The following is a 15954-nucleotide window of genomic DNA, read 5'->3' on the forward strand; positions in this document are numbered from 1 at the left end:
ATGCACAAGCAAGAATCATAATGTACCCTTAGTTACAAAGCAGAAAGCAAACTTAATTTATATTAAATTATATGAACATTATTTGCTTATTTGGCCAACATTTTTATCCAGAGCGACGTACAATGTTTAAGATACAATTGGTTACATTTGTTTTTCCAATTGGAGCACAGGAAGGCGAAGTGACTTGCCTGGGGTCACACAGTGTCAGTGGAGGGATTTGAAACCACAAACTTCTGATTACGCTGTTCACTTCAGAGTACATTCTTGTTTTTCTATATTCTACACCTGTCCAAGACTGCATGTTTATAAATTAAAGAAGCTAATGCATTTAATGTCTATTAGGTTTACACCGAGTAATAACATTTTAAATAAACAAGTATGCTATGTCAGAGGAAGGTGAATGAAATGCCACTGGAGAAACACATTATATCATGTATTCTACTTTCTGTTGTAACTATTTATTTAAACGTTTAGAAGTGAAAACAGCTTTCGGTAAGATGTTATTGCGCATACCCAAGTGCAAATATTTATGTGGTTGGTTAAGACATCTGTATCAAGAAGGTACGGAAACTAAAACAAAAACTGCTTACAAACACATGAGTTTATGCTTAAACAAAAAGTGGATATGCAAACTCACTGTAACACATCCTGCAGATCTCATCCAGAATTTCACGGTACCGATCAGTCAATGGAGGCAATGGTTTCAGATCCATTTTCTTAAAGTCTTCAGGGCACTCGTTTTTTGAGTGTCCATCCCTTCTGCAGATGCTGCAGACAACTGTTGGTGGCTAGAAATGATTCAATTTAAAAGATACATGTTTTACACTGAGTGATGGCAGAATGAGATGTGCATCAAACATGAGTTTGCATCGTACACTGTGAGGAGCCAGAGAATAGACCACTGCAACCTCACCTGTTCATTTCACCACATATGACTAATAACACAAAATGCAACTGCATAATAAAGCTGAGAAGGTGCAAGTAAGGACCCATTAATGTCATGATTTATACATAAATAGCAGGTTAAGAATTAATATAAAAAAATAAGAGTGCATAGATCTTCTGAAAAATCAGTAATGCATCTTGCATTAACTTCATATTTTTGTGTAGTCATTTTGTAAAGAAAAACTTAAAATTAAACTTTTTTTTCCAAATTATTTTATATTGTACTTTATTGCATATATTTGACTTATGTGTTTTTATATTAAAGACAAATTACAAGATAAGTTTAGAGTAGAACACAGGTGGTAACTTATGTGACTTGCTCAAAGTTACACAGCAAGTTTCATGTGGTAACTAAACAGGAAATTCTGTGGTTTCAATTTTACAGCCTTGACCACCACATCACACTGTCTGACAAGTTACAGCACAGCTACAGTAAAAACTATCTCTATCTGGAAACCTAGAACACAAATTAAGATATAATTTACAGCACGAGGCATACACCAATTCATCACTTATAAATGTAAAATAGATTTCATGACCTATATTAAAGGATATTTTTGGTATTTTTTAAGTCAAAGTTATTTCTTCACATTGTCAAATGTAACTGAGTTCTACAATATAGCAATTCACACAATTATAAAAAAAAATCTTGGAAGGAGACGAGACGTGATTTTTTTCGGAAACACAGTTACACGTCCCGCGAGACGAGGCGTGGTAAACATGCAGAGCAGGTTAGAGATAATGGAAGCACGAAAGTTCGAAAGTCTCAAAAAAAGGAAAGTAAAGATCGCATTAGCGCAAACAAACGGAAATTATTATTCGGTGAATTAACAGAACAGCGAAAAGAGATTGAGTATATTGTTCGGATTGAAACTTTAAATCGGAGACTTGTAGATCGTCTAATTCGTGTTGCCAGCAAGAATTAAAAGATTCCAAAAACGTTGACGCAGTATGAAGTCCCATGAGACGGAGACTTTTGACATGAGAATCTTTCAAGTCATGCCCTACTTACAACCGTTTTCTAACAAGACCACGGTCATCTAGCCTCAATCGTGTGAATGCTTTTGGCAGACACCCTTCCTGCGCTCTTAGCTCTTATAAATTTTATTAGGACGATAATTTTGTATGTTCTAGATGACACATCAATGACTATGCGAAGAAGAAAGAGCGTGGACAAAAATCCGAAAAAGTCATTTTATTTATTAGAGAGAAAGAAACGATATTCACACACAGGCAGTTATACGTTATGTAAGTCAAAACACAGAATCAAAATTCAATGCGATCTTGAAGAAAAGTTAATTCCAAATATTGTTTTTACTAAAGTTATAAAGTAAAAGCGAAAATAATGCATATGTAACAATTCCCATGAAAATAATCTCCTTAAATTGTATATACGGTTAACCAAACCTAGGGGTGGGCGAGTGAAGCGAGCAGGGGGCAGAGCCCCCTAATTTTATACATTTTTAAAAATAATATACCCATTCTTGCAGTCTGAAGTAGGCTTCATGGGGTACAGGCCCAAATATAAAAACAAAAAAAAGCCTTAAAACCCTGATCTAAGAAAAACACAATTTTCTGCATTTGTGAGGCAACCACGTAATAACAAAAGGAAACTGGAAGCAACACATTTTATCAAGATTCTTGATATAAGGAAATGTTTTTTGTGTGCTTGCTCGTCTGTTAACGGCAGTCATTGTGACAGTACATGATTGAAAATGCATGTCACCACAGCAGCACATGTATATTTAGATATTTCTTTTCTATTCAATGTGTACTAAATTTATATTTTCCATATGCAGCAGTGGCGGACACACAAAATCACACACAGAGGAGATGGGTGATGCATACTCAAATCTTATTTACTTTTTTCCTAAACAGCTCGTCATATATAACCAATTTTCACATTACATTGGCTGATTTGGCAACTGCCATGGTGTAATCCAGCGTTTCTCAACCTTTAAGTATTTACGACCCAAGTTTTCATAACAGTTTTAATTGCGCCCCCCTAACGTTTTTTTGAAAGGAGCCCACTAATACCAATTTATTCTTTTTCAATTAATGATACATCATAGATGCATATTTTATTATACCTACTTAACTTTTATGGACATTTATCTAACTCTATATTTATTTTTCTACTATCAGAATGCTAGTTTAAGTTCATTTGTTTTGGTTTCAATAGATGTATTTTTCATATTTTCGATTCTTGTTTTCTTTTTTTCACATCTTCGCGCCCCCCTAGGGGGGCCCGCCCCACAGTTTGAGAACCACTGGTGTAATCTAAGATACATTTCAGCAAAAAGAAAGGAAAACCAACTACTCAATTCTTACATTTTCATACATTGCGTCTGTGAGTGAACCTTGTTCCAGCACTGTGCTCTTCAACTGCTTCTTGCTGCGTCTACTCTGTGCCATATTCTCTTTTCTGTAGGTGGAAGTTGGTGCTGACTGTGTGAGAAATATGCCATGCATGAGGAAAATGTAATGTTGTTCCTGGTTATATTAAACCAGTAATGGCGCACTGCACACTTGACTTGAGTATTCCTAGTTTTCCTCTTCTTTCTCTGTACGTTTATCATTCGTTTGCTCAGAGGTTGATGCGCTTGCTGCTTCCTGAGCAGCTCTTCTTTTCTCCACCCTAGTGGCCCGCTTCTTCTCTTCTTTTGTCGGCATCTTTTCGCATTAAAACTGATTAAGTCAGTGTTTGTGTTGCAATTACTTAGTATGTTTTCCTTAATTTTTAACTTATTCTGCCTCAAGAATGATTTAAGAATATGAAGAGGTAGAGGAAGTGACAGCAAAGGTGGTAAGGATGAGAACAGCGCTCGTACACATGTGCCACACGGCCACCCTGCTGGCCACTGCTGAGAGTTGATTCTACAATAAAATAAAAATAAAAAGACGAATAACCTTGAAGGTCAATTATCACCCCGAAAGCGGATAGTAGATGTCACGTAGGATATGTGTACCAATTGGTCAAACGGTTTGAGAGCTACAGGTGATTTAAAATTCTGGACAGACAAACAGCTAGCCATGGTAGCGTAATATATATAAAGATATAAGTGAAATTATGAATCATGAACTGGAGTCAGGTGACTGTTGTAGGGGATACCTTTTGCCGGTTATATTCTGTGTTATATCTTACACAGCTTATGGAACAAGATTCATGTTGTGCGGCAGCATGATGCTTGTTGGTCAAGCAGGCAAATAAAAGAAACAAGTCACTAGACTGAAATAGCACAAACCATTTATTGAATTTTAGGGCATGGTGAGTTGCTCTTCCTGAGGAAATGGTAATAAGAGAACAACCAAGGACAATATTTTTGACTGAATAGAAGTGATTAGTAACTTGCACCGTTTCTTGTCAGTGGACATTTACTCAAGCCCATAATATGACAAGGTAGTTCAGAGTTGCGATTCATAGCAATTTTAAATCAGCTTTGGTAAAGACTATTAAAAATTATTCAAGCACAACCGCTGGTGCGGTCTCACGTAATACACAATTCTATAACAGTCTATGTGTATCTACAATCACCCCGCTGTGACAAATGCTTTCCACATATTTTCGTTATTGTCTAGTTTTGTACAAAACAAAGACAGCAATTCAAATCTGGGCAGAAACAATCAATACCGTCAGTAATAGCATTTGGAGAATATTTTTCAAGGTGAAAAGGAAATGCTAGAGGAAATAGTGTTCCTAGGGCTGGAAATGTTGCTGTGGAGGGAGATTATCAGTGAGCTGAAACACACTCTTTTAATATGGTTAAAATCTTACAAAAATGTTTTGCTATTTTTCTTCCTAAAATGACACGGACATTAGTTGCTTTATAATATGTGCGAAATCTCAAGACAAGGATCAATACTCAATAACATGCTTGGCTTGAAAAATAGATGCATTCTGTAAGTTTTAAGGCATTTGCTTCCACATTTGGACTTTTGGTCTTAAGAAACATTTAAACTGCAAGAAAATGCAAAAAAAAAAAACCCTTCACTGTACAATACAATTTTATATGAAACATTCATACATACAATGACTGTGAAGAAATAACTTTGACTTGAAAAATGTGAAACTTACCTTCTTATATAATTCTACAGGTACAGGAAAATATCTATAATTACCTTCCCTCCAGTAAACACTGTCCTGTCAAATTCATAAAACAGATCCTGCAGAGAGATTGCACTTGCTGCATTTATCTTTTCTTCATCTGCTTCATACTCCTTTTCACTCTCTGTCATACCATTTGCTACAGACCCACTCCGTGAGGTAGAAACTGTGATGTCTTCAAGGCAGTCCGTGCTATTGCTGTATTCCCGGGAAGTTAAATTATTCTTCCTTAACGACCTTTCCTCAGAGTTGTTTACTTGCTCCAAATAAGAGGAACTCACTAAACTGCTAGTACAGTTGGGGATGCATACTTCCGATTTTGGCGTTAAGTCTTTTGTCTTTAGTGCAAAGTTAAAAGAGCCTTCCTCACTGTCACTTAAGTCCTCCAAACGCCTGGAAAATTCCCCTGTTATTGAAAATTCATCATCATTGCTATACTTGTCGTCATCTTCTTCTTCTTCATCCTCCTCCTCCTCTGTGCCATCCATGTCTTCTTTATCTTTATCCTGTTCCCTTTGCTCATCTGCTGATTTTGAATCAGCATCAGTACAATGAATGTTGGGCACCATGCTTTCATCTGGACAATTTTCAGCAGCACCTGCCACTTTATGCTTGCAGGTCTTTTTAGCACCACGCTTTTTGCGTCTTCTGCCTCGCAAAGGTGCAATCTTGGTCCCATTTTTGCTTTGCGGACAGGCAAAGTACCGGTAGGTAGTGCGAAATCGCTCGAGGATGTACTCAAATACCATTTGGCTATTGAGGCTGCGAGCCACATTCCTCTTTAGTGCAAATGGGTCTGCAAACACAAAAATGATTGTTTTACTTAATAATACATGCAGGTGCTTGCATTTCATTTGTTGAAATAAACTGCGCTTAAAATTAAAAAAAAGAAATAAAGTGCACAGAAAATGGGGTATATTTTATGCTTATAAAATTAGTATAGGATTTATCAAGGCAATTTTTATAACTATACAATACATTTTTTCTTACAAGAACACAGGCATCAAAATTATTAGATCCCTTTTTACATAAAATTAAAATATTCAAAGAAAGTATGAATATTTATTATTATTTATTTATAAACTCAGGAATTGGGAATATTTTTGGTCTTCCCATGTCACAGGGTGTTAAAAACAAATAAACCCTTCAATCATAAATCTGTGTTAAGGGGACCAAGCTTCTAAATAATAAGAAAACACATCTATAACAACTAACCATTTAAAGCGGTTGCAAAAACAAAGCCCTTGGTGACAAGTAGAATTAAATTAAAGGAGCTTCAGTTTCCCAAATGCTGTGGAGATTTGGTTTATAACAAGGATGAGATCAAAATTGAACTCTCTAGCCATTCAACACTTACTGTATAATACACATAGCATTTGAAAAAGTTCCCGTTCTAACAGAAAAATGTCCTGTCTACCATGAAAAATAGCAGTGAATGGTATATTTGTGAGCAGTGAGTGTTACAACAGCTTTGAAGACTTTATAATACCTCACCCTGACTACTTTTCTTTATCTTTAGCTAGGTCAGACACTTTCAGTCTTCTTAGTAGTTCTTGTGTGAAATTGCTTGTTATACTATTTATGTGTACAGTCATATGAAAAAGTTTACATTCAACAAAAACGATAACAGTGGTATGTCTTTCATTTCCTAGGAACATCTGAGTACTGCAGTGTTTTCCGAACAAAGATTTTTTAGTGACGCAGTATTTAGTTTTATGAAATTAAATCAAATATGAAAAACTGGCTGTGCACAAATGTGGGTCCCCTTGTCATTTTGCTGATTTGAATGCCTGTCACTGCTCAATGCTGATTACTTGCAACGCCAAATTAGTTGGATGAGCTCGTTAAGCCTTGAACTTCATAGACAGGTGTGTCCCATCATGAGATATAAAGGTATTTAAGGTGGTCAGCTGCAAGTTGTGCTTCCTTCCCTTTGACTCTCCTCTGAAGAGTGACAGCATGGGATCCTCAAAGCAACTCTCCAAAGATCTGAAAACAAAGATTGTTGAGTCTCCTGGTTTAGGGGAAGGCTACAAAAAGCCATCTCAGAGGTTTAAACTGTCAGTTTCAACTGTAAGGAATGTCATCAGGAAATGGAAGGCCACAGGCACATTTGCTGTTAAACCCAGCAGGTCTGGCAGGCCAAGAAAAATACAGGAGTGGCATATGCACAGGATTGTGAGAATGGTTACAGACAACCCACAGATCACCTCCAAAGACCTGCAAGAACATCTTGCTGCAGATGGTGTATCTGTACATCATTCTACAATTCAGCGCAATTTGCACAAAAATCATCTGTATGGCAGGGCGATGAGAAAGAAGCCCTTTCTGCACTCACGCCACAAACAGAGTCGCTTGTTGTATGCAAATACTCATTCCAGATTCATTTTGGAACAAAGCGCTTTGGACTGATGAGACAAAACAAAAATTGAGTTATTTGGTCATAACAAAAACCATTTTGCATGGCGGAAGAAGAACACCGCATTCCAAGAAAAACACCTGTTACCTACTGTCACATTTGGTGGAGGTTCCATCATGCTGTGGGGCTATATGGCTAGTTCTGGGACTGGGGCCAGTGTTAAAGTTGAGCGTCAGATGAATTCAACCCAATATCAACAAATTCTTCAGGATAATTAATGTTCAAGCATCAGTTGCAAAGTTGGGTTAGATATTCCAACAAGACAATGACCCAAAACACAGTTGGAAATCTACAAAGGCATTCATGCAGAGGGAGAAGTACAATGTTCTGGAATGGCCGTCACAGTCCCCTGACTTGAATATCATTGAAAATCTATGGGATGATTTGAGGCAGGCTGTCCATGCTCGGCAACCATCAAATTTAACTGAACTGGAGAGAGTTTGTATGGAAGAATAGTCAGCAATACCTCCATCCAGAATCCAGACACTCATCAAAGGCTATAGGAAGACAGCATCTAGAGGTTGTTAGATTTACAAAAGGAGGCTCAACTAAGTATTGATGTCATATCTCTGTTGGGTGCCCAAATTTATGCACCTGTCTAATTTTGTGATGATGCATATTTTCTGTTAATCCAATAAACTTAATGTCACTGCTGAAATCCTACTGTTTCCATAAGGCATGTCATTTATTAAAAGGAAGTTGCTACTTTGAAAGCTCAGCCAATGAGAAACAAAAATCTAAAGAATTAAGAGGGGTTCCCAGACTTTTTCATATGACTGTATATTTGTTTATTAAGGTTCTATATAAAGCCCAATTTCCTCCTTGGGAGAAACAAAAATTCTATCTATCTACCTATGCTACTGAAAGAATCACATTAATCAATGTGTATATAAGACAGAGACAGAGTAACTTAGCAAATCCTTAATGAGCACTCCAAAGAGTTGCACTTCATGTGAAGATCACCTTCAATGGCTATCCTCCTTCTAGGCCAATTTTTAATCTCTCTTGAAAGGAGCTCTTTGATTCGTATACAGATAATGTATTCCTCCAGTGCAAATTCCAGAGTGTAGAAGCGCAGCAACTCCAGCCATAGCTGCCCAATTGTCACATCTTTTTTAGTCTCTAGGGCAAGTCTTGCCTAGGAATTAATAGAAAATGCAAATAAAAATGTGATGTTGACTGCATCCGATCAAGAAATTAAATATATAGATTTTTAAAACTAATTTAAAGCATATGAAAGCTTATAAAAGAAAGTGTTTAAGAATTGGTGGTTTCTTTGTAGTCCCAAAGTCAAGCCTTGACAAATAACTATAGTAATTATATAATAATCAGAACTCACTTTGCCTTGTTTAATTTTTGACTGCCATTTCTCTCCATTTGCATCTGTGTGGTTATCTAACTTCTTCCCTGCTGTTTTCTTCTGCTCCAGTTTTGATTTGCCATCAGTTCCACTGTTGGCTGGTTTGTGTTCCCATAATACAAACTTGTCCTCCTCGATTCCTTTTAAGCGGTACTCATCTACATGCTTCACATTAAATCCTTCAACCTAGTCAGAAATATAAGCATATGGTCATCACATTGATTAGAAATGGAAAATTACATTAAAATTCTCTCATGTCACATTCATTACAAGAATGTTTAATTTAATAGACTAAAAAGGGCTTTTTATCATTTTCAATTCAAACCAACATTTTGAATGTTAATTTTTAGTGATGATCATTTTCATTTACTTTGCATACAAGAAAAAAGGTCCAATGCATCAAGCCAGCTGTGGTGCATGTTTTTGGAAACAAATGAGAAAGCTGTTCACATACCCATGAGCCTAAATAGTGTGGTAAGATAGGGTCCTTCCTTTGCTGAAGAAAGAAGATTACCATCAAAGAAAAGGAGTAGGAGGGAATGCCACCCTCTGCCTGGCAGTCTATGTAACAAAGCTGGTGGAAAACAAAAACTTAATATGATGAGATCAGTGAACAATTTACTTAATAATTTAAAAAAGCACTATTTGTATATATAAATATAAACAATATACTTAAAGTACTGATTTTCTCTCGCATATGCGAAATGTAATTTTATATGTAAATAGATAGGATTTATATTTCCCAACTCAAATATAATCAAGTTAAATACACTGTGAAAAAATATGGGTGTCACACGTGGAGAATTCCTACCCTACAGTAAAGAAATGCTACAAAATCTCACAGCTTCAAATTTTCCCCAGTAAGTCACAGTGACTGTTTCTCTTAACTCAACAATCACACAGCTATTACACAAGTGGCATTCAAGTGGGCCTTATGAAATGTAGATAAAAAACTGTCTCAATCTGCTCTCAATAGTCCTATGTCCTTTGACATAATAGAGAAGGGAGAAAAGTGAGCGGGCAGAATGAGCGAGGACTTCAATAATACTGTTACTAAGGTTATGTGTGTTTCATATTTACCTTGGAGAGTGGTCTGCCATTGATATTCTGTGCTGACTTCACCAACCTCTGTTGAATTTTGTGGTTCTCAGCTAAAATGATGCTATACCAAGATGCTATGTAGCTAAAGAGTATAAAATCCACTAAGCACCTATAGACACTGATGGGCATTGACTGAGATATTCAGGTTCTCCTTAGTGGTCTGAGAAAGTAGAAGCATTGGTTAGACTTCTTCACAAAAGCCATGACCTGTTAGTAGACTATCAGTGATTGGAGCTTGAAGAAATTTAAAGTTGCACCAGCCAAGTCAACCAGTTTAGATGTTCAAAACCCAATGTCACAATGTTTTTATTGTGCATTGCAGAATTGTGAACTTATCAAACTGCTAAAATGTACATTATATGGAGACAGTCATTAGCAAGAGTGTAACCAAGTTTTTACAATAGTGTCCATGCTTATCCGTTCCCCAGACATTTGATCCACCACAAAGATTGTACTTGTTGCTTTAACCATCATCTCCTGAAGTTTTACTATTTTGAGAATGAATATTTTCAAAACATGGATCAAACCAAACGGCAGAGCATATCAATAAGGAAACTGTTCTGTTTACAGTGTCTGTTGGCTTAATTTAACCAAAACACATTCATAAAACTACAAATGCTCATCACAGTGAATGCCCAAATATCTGAAGGACACAACATTTTCTGTTCTCCACTTACTATATTTAATGACTGGAAAAGGAGGGAAAAGAAAAAAATCTTTCACATGGAAGAGGACTAATAATTAGTGCAAAGCTCTGCTCTTTGGGGAAAAAGCTTTATTCTCATTTACACTCAACATAATTAAATACAAGACAAGTGCAACAAGGAGTAAAAGGGTCTTTCCACACATCTGCACTCAAAAACTGAAGGCAATAGCTACCGAAGAATTAACTGACTGAATTGATGGGTATGAAGTTAATAAAAGATGCTAAAAGGAACTCAAAAAAAAAAGAAAAACTGCTTGTTTGCTGAGCCATATACTGATTTGTGCAGGCATGTTATTAAGGAGGGATAGAAGAGTAAATCTCCCTCAGTATTATGTTATTCAATTGACAACTGAAGGTCTACAATGGCTGACACTGCCTGTTTGAACCTGACGTTTATAAATAGATTGACAAAGTAATATCGCTGCTGAACACCTACAGTGACCAGTTCTGCCATTTAATCAGATTTGACCCATTTTACTGCCAAACAAAGAAGTGTTTCTGTTGAATCTTTTTATTTAAAATTAGTCAAATATAAGTGCTCAAAGCTCAAATGTTCATGTATTAACTCTGTGTTTTTAATTTCTTCCAATGGAAAACTGTCTAGATAAAGGACTTACCCTTGCCCAAAAGCGAAATGCCAGCACCAGAGGAATCAGTCTGGGCTCCAGTTTACCCAGTGCTGCCAACAAGCTGGATGTCAGACAGGCAACATCATTTCCAGCACTTACTTTAAACATTAGGCCACTATGAAAAGAAATCAAGAATTAAATGAGAACGTACTTAATATATTTATATACTTTTCTGATCAACATACCATTAAAGTGCATTAAGATTCTAAACTTTTTTTAAACAGAGTCTTAGGCTTATATTTACAAATTCACAAATACAAACTTCATGACTTCTTTGTTCAGACTATCACTTTAGCAGTGGCGGTTTGTAATGCAGGGTTCCTGAGTGACACCCCCACCTCACAAATATGCGAAATAATCATGAAATAAATTTGCTGGATGTGCCAGGTGTCAGTGCACGTCAACATCCATTAAACATTGGTTCAGACTTGTATTTGTCTAATTTCTGTGTGAATGCCCATCTTTCCTGACTGAAGGGCACCGGTCAAATGAAAGTGTATGTAAGTCCTTGACCTTTTGGCAAGCAGGTGACCTGAGGCTGCCATTTAATTGGATCCTTTTAGATTTTTCTGGGCACACAGCTCTCTGCGTCCTGGACACTCCCACATTTATAAGTAGCGAATTAGCGTTGTTTTAGGTTTTTTTAATCTAATGTGATTGGACGATTGTCGACACACTACTTCATGTTCTTGTCAATGGCTCATAGTTCACACCCACCATTAACTTAACTACAGGTGAGTGAGTGTGACTTTAGGGAGACGGCCACTTCAAGTGGAACTTCTGAAATCAAAGAAAATTCAGTTATTTCTTTAATGAAACACCCCTTCATAAATCGTTCACTTGAAAGAAAAGAAGATGATAAAGGAGCTTGGACCAGACTGACCTGACTTAAGAATTCAGCAGCAGGCAAGTTATCGAGGATGAGCTTACACACTGACTTTTTCCTGCACTGGCTGCGGAAGTCCTGCCCCTTCGGGCAGTTGAAAAAGTGTATGAGATATACTGTATATGTGTTTGTGGTCAGTGAAATAGTGGTGTGCCTTAGGATGATAATGGTTACAAAAAGTGTGCCACTACAGAAAAAAAGTTTGGGAAACACTGATCTGGACAACAATACAAGGCTAAATTTTTTTTGGCAGGCTTAGTGAAATGACTCAATTTAAGTTACTGAGGAATAAGGAAGGAAAGGATGGCAAAATTTATATTCATGGAAATGCTGGTATCCTGATCATTAAGACAGAATAACATTTAAGTTGGATTTGTCCTGTGGGTGTAGTACAAGACAGATTGGGGGACACATTATGTTTTAAGATCTTGCAATGTGAATTTGTGCCCAGGTGAAGTAAGCCTGGCAAACTTACATAGAACTGCGCAGATTGGCAGCAAGTGTATAATAAAATTAGGGTGTGCTAAACGATAAACTGGGATGCAAGACTTGAGAAAAATCAGAGGACTAGTGATTAGATTTATGAAATACAGTGGAAATGGACAAGGACAGGGAACTCTATTAGCAGAGGCAGAACAACATTGGGATTGGACGTATGTTATGGAGATGTTTTAGGACAGATTGAAGTCCACGTTATTGGAAGATTATGGAAGTGGATGTGCAGACATTATGGTGTGGGTTTTGGCAGAATGGGGAACTGTGCAAGTTGGAAGAGTGTTGGCAATTTAGAGAAAGGTGTAGTATAAAATTTGGGTGACAGGTGGCTGTCGTTTCTTCCCCATGGATAAAAACTGAATCTGTTGATGTTATTGCCTATATGGCCTGCTGACTGCCTCCTTCTCTGCTTTTTGAATCTTGTGGTTTTCTTTTGGATTCTGTTCAATTATGGTTATAAGGTACTCTTTTGTGGAACATTATGGTTTTGAGCGTAGTGAGCGCCGTACTCCGACAGTGCTCCTTCTGTTTAGGCATGTAAAAATTCTGCGCTGACCCAGGTACTGTCACAGAAGCTTGTGTCAGAAGTTTGACTATTATCACTCTAAAAATAACACTGACTTGATCTGGACTCCGTTTTATTTACGCTGTTGTATCGCTATCACTATTGGACCGTCTCCTGTTGTGAATTTTGAGAACTTGCGGACTATTTCATTAAAGTGTGAAATATCAGAATCTTCTACCTATATGCAAAATGCTAAAATTGCCTTATTTAAAGTTCACTTTCTAAATAGAAATTCATCCTTTATTGTGGACTTTGCTGTGGGGCATAATATTGATGTTTTGTATTGGATGGAAACCTGGCAACAACCTATGACTATTTTGGACTAAATATAGCTGTCCGTCCCCACTATTGTTATCTCGAAAAGCCACTTACTACTGGCCGTGTATGTGGTGTTGCAGTTATATATTCTTCTAAGCTTAAAATCAAGCCATTTTCTGCTCACAATGTTTCATTATTTGAGTATCTGGCATTACTGCTGTCTGTTGCATGACCTCTGTTGATATAACCTGTTTATCGTCCTCAAAAACAGTCACCTGTCTTTGTGACAGAATTCACGGTGTTGCTTACTTTTCTGTGTTTTTTGTATCCTGTTCTGTTATACCTTGGTGATTTTAATTTACATGTAGACACTGGAAATTCTCTACAAGTGGCTGACTTTCTTAATGTACTTCAGTGCCTTGACCCAGTGTGTACCTTTCAGATTATTCCTGCTAATTTGTATGGTATTGATTTATCTATCTCTGACCATAAGGCCATTTCTTTTGATAGGTTTATCTTTGGTCAGTAGAATGGACAACAATCTCCTCGTAATATCACCTTCAGGAACACAAAAAATATCAGAGCCACTGCTCTTGGGGTACACTGAAGCAGTGACCTCCTCTGGCTGGTGTTTCTTTATCACCTGCTACCTTAGTTCATCATTATGACTATATACTTTCAACTAGTCTGGATCATCTTGATCCACTTAAAACTTGTAGTGTGACATTTAAGCACTCTGCTCCTTGGTTTTCTCCTAAGCTGCGTCACATGAAAGGTTATGGGTGAACGCTGAACACCTTAGTAGAAAAACAAGTTTGGTTGCCCATGCAACTTCCCACAAGGAATATGTTGCCATCTATAAGAAGGCATTACTGAGAAATAAGACTGCTTACTATACCAATAGCATTCTGTGTGGTCAGCATAATACCCAAACGCATTTTGCTACTGTGGATAAGCTACTTAAACCTGAAAATAACTTTCCACTAGGTGCCACTTCTGACCTTTATCAGAAATTTGTCTTTTTTAATAATATGATCAATATGATTTATTCTGAACTTCAAAAAGGTCCACACGTTCAGTCAAAACTTTGTCCGTCGCCTATCTTAACTGGCAGTGGTTTATCTAGCTTCCTATTGTTGGACGATCCTGCAGTCCCTACGCTTGGTTATGACCGACAGGCCACCTACCTGTATTCTAGATCCCATGCCTTCTGTTTTGGTAAAGGCTGTCTTGCCTTTTCTTCTTACTTTCATCAACAGTATCATCAACACATCTCTTCATACTGGCTTGGTCCCTTCTAGCTGAAAGACAGCTGTTGCTGCACCTGTCCTCAAAAAACCTGAGGATTTTAAAAACTATAGACTTATTTCATACCTTGCTTTTCTTAGTAAAATCCTAAAATGTGCTGTTGCAGGTCATTTAAAAGACTTTTTTGAGGAATTTTGAGTTTGAGGAATTTCAGTCTGGTTTTAGGGCGAATCAAACGCTGACATCAAACGCTGGTTGTCTGAAAACTTTCTCAGACTAAAAAGTGATAAAACTGAGGCTTCAATTATTGCATCTCCAGACACTTTAAAGAAAATGGACAATTCCTCAGTAAAAACCCATGGCTTTATTACATCCTTGTGTTCACAGGTTAAAAATCTTGGTGTTACTCTTGATCCTACAATCTCCGTTGATCCTCATATTAATAATACTAGCAAAATACCCGCGATTCACAGCGGCAAAGTACTGCTTTAAAATTTTTATTAAGAAGAAAAGTAAACCTTTTTAAACTGAGGGAAAATATACCAATAATTATTTGTTAAGGATCTCTTTGTATACCACGTTGTCAGTTCGGCCCTCCGGTTGTAATATGACCAAGCTGTGCACTGAGCTTACTCTTGAGCATGCAACGTATAGTTGGCCATGTGAAAAGCAATCTTGTCTCAAATCAATACCAACCTTTTGTAGGGTTTGTCCCTGAGACTTATTAATTGTCATTGCGAAGCAGAGCCTTACTGGAAATTGGAGGCGTTTGAATTGAAATGGGTTTCATCGATAACTTCACATCATTGAGAGTTTAAACATTCATAAACATCAAAGTGTCCACTACTCAAATCGTCACCTGTGAATCTAAGATGTTTAAGAGGCATTGGCGGTTGTCCAAAGGTGTAAAATATCTGGCCATTTCGGTACACTTGAAAGCGACAACCGAACAAGTCAGCGGCAGCCATCAACTCACATGCAGAACCATAGGTGAAGGGCTTAAGCATTTCACTCTTCCAGTGCTCCTGTGTAGTATAATTATCTCCTGTACCGTCATCAGTCCACACCTTGAACCTGTCCCAGTCATTCAATACGTAAGACACAATGTTCCTCTGGATATCAAGAGTGAGCCTGATATGGCCGTGCAATATGTAACACAGAGAATGGAAAAGACAGTCGCCATCTCCAGGCATGGAAACCACTCCATAAGTGACAGTTCTTTGATCGATGGTGATCA

General features: G+C 37.3%; 2 protein-coding genes and 1 long non-coding RNA gene across 7 annotated transcripts in view; 1 reads left to right on the plus strand and 2 right to left on the minus strand.

Moving 5' to 3' along the window:
* Positions 1-15954, minus strand: part of LOC127529390 (uncharacterized) — a 706297-nt gene that overhangs the window by 457182 nt on the left and 233161 nt on the right. The window lies entirely within an intron of this gene.
* mpl (MPL proto-oncogene, thrombopoietin receptor) overlaps positions 1-15954 on the plus strand; it is a 522581-nt gene that overhangs the window by 260267 nt on the left and 246360 nt on the right. The window lies entirely within an intron of this gene.
* tut4 (terminal uridylyl transferase 4) overlaps positions 1-15954 on the minus strand; it is a 124021-nt gene that overhangs the window by 40540 nt on the left and 67527 nt on the right. For all 5 annotated transcript variants that reach the window (XM_028810862.2, XM_051932698.1, XM_028810861.2 and 2 more), the window contains exons 9-14: positions 11254-11380; positions 9284-9403; positions 8809-9015; positions 8433-8607; positions 5065-5846; positions 638-788 (exon numbers count right to left, since the gene is read on the minus strand). In XM_028810862.2, the coding sequence (XP_028666695.2) occupies positions 638-788; positions 5065-5846; positions 8433-8607; positions 8809-9015; positions 9284-9403; positions 11254-11380 (1562 nt within the window). The remainder of the gene's footprint in view (positions 1-637; positions 789-5064; positions 5847-8432; positions 8608-8808; positions 9016-9283; positions 9404-11253; positions 11381-15954) is intronic.

Source organism: Erpetoichthys calabaricus, chromosome 10 (genome assembly GCF_900747795.2).
Source record: "Erpetoichthys calabaricus chromosome 10, fErpCal1.3, whole genome shotgun sequence".
In the NCBI taxonomy this organism is placed as follows: Eukaryota; Metazoa; Chordata; class Cladistia; order Polypteriformes; family Polypteridae; genus Erpetoichthys; species Erpetoichthys calabaricus.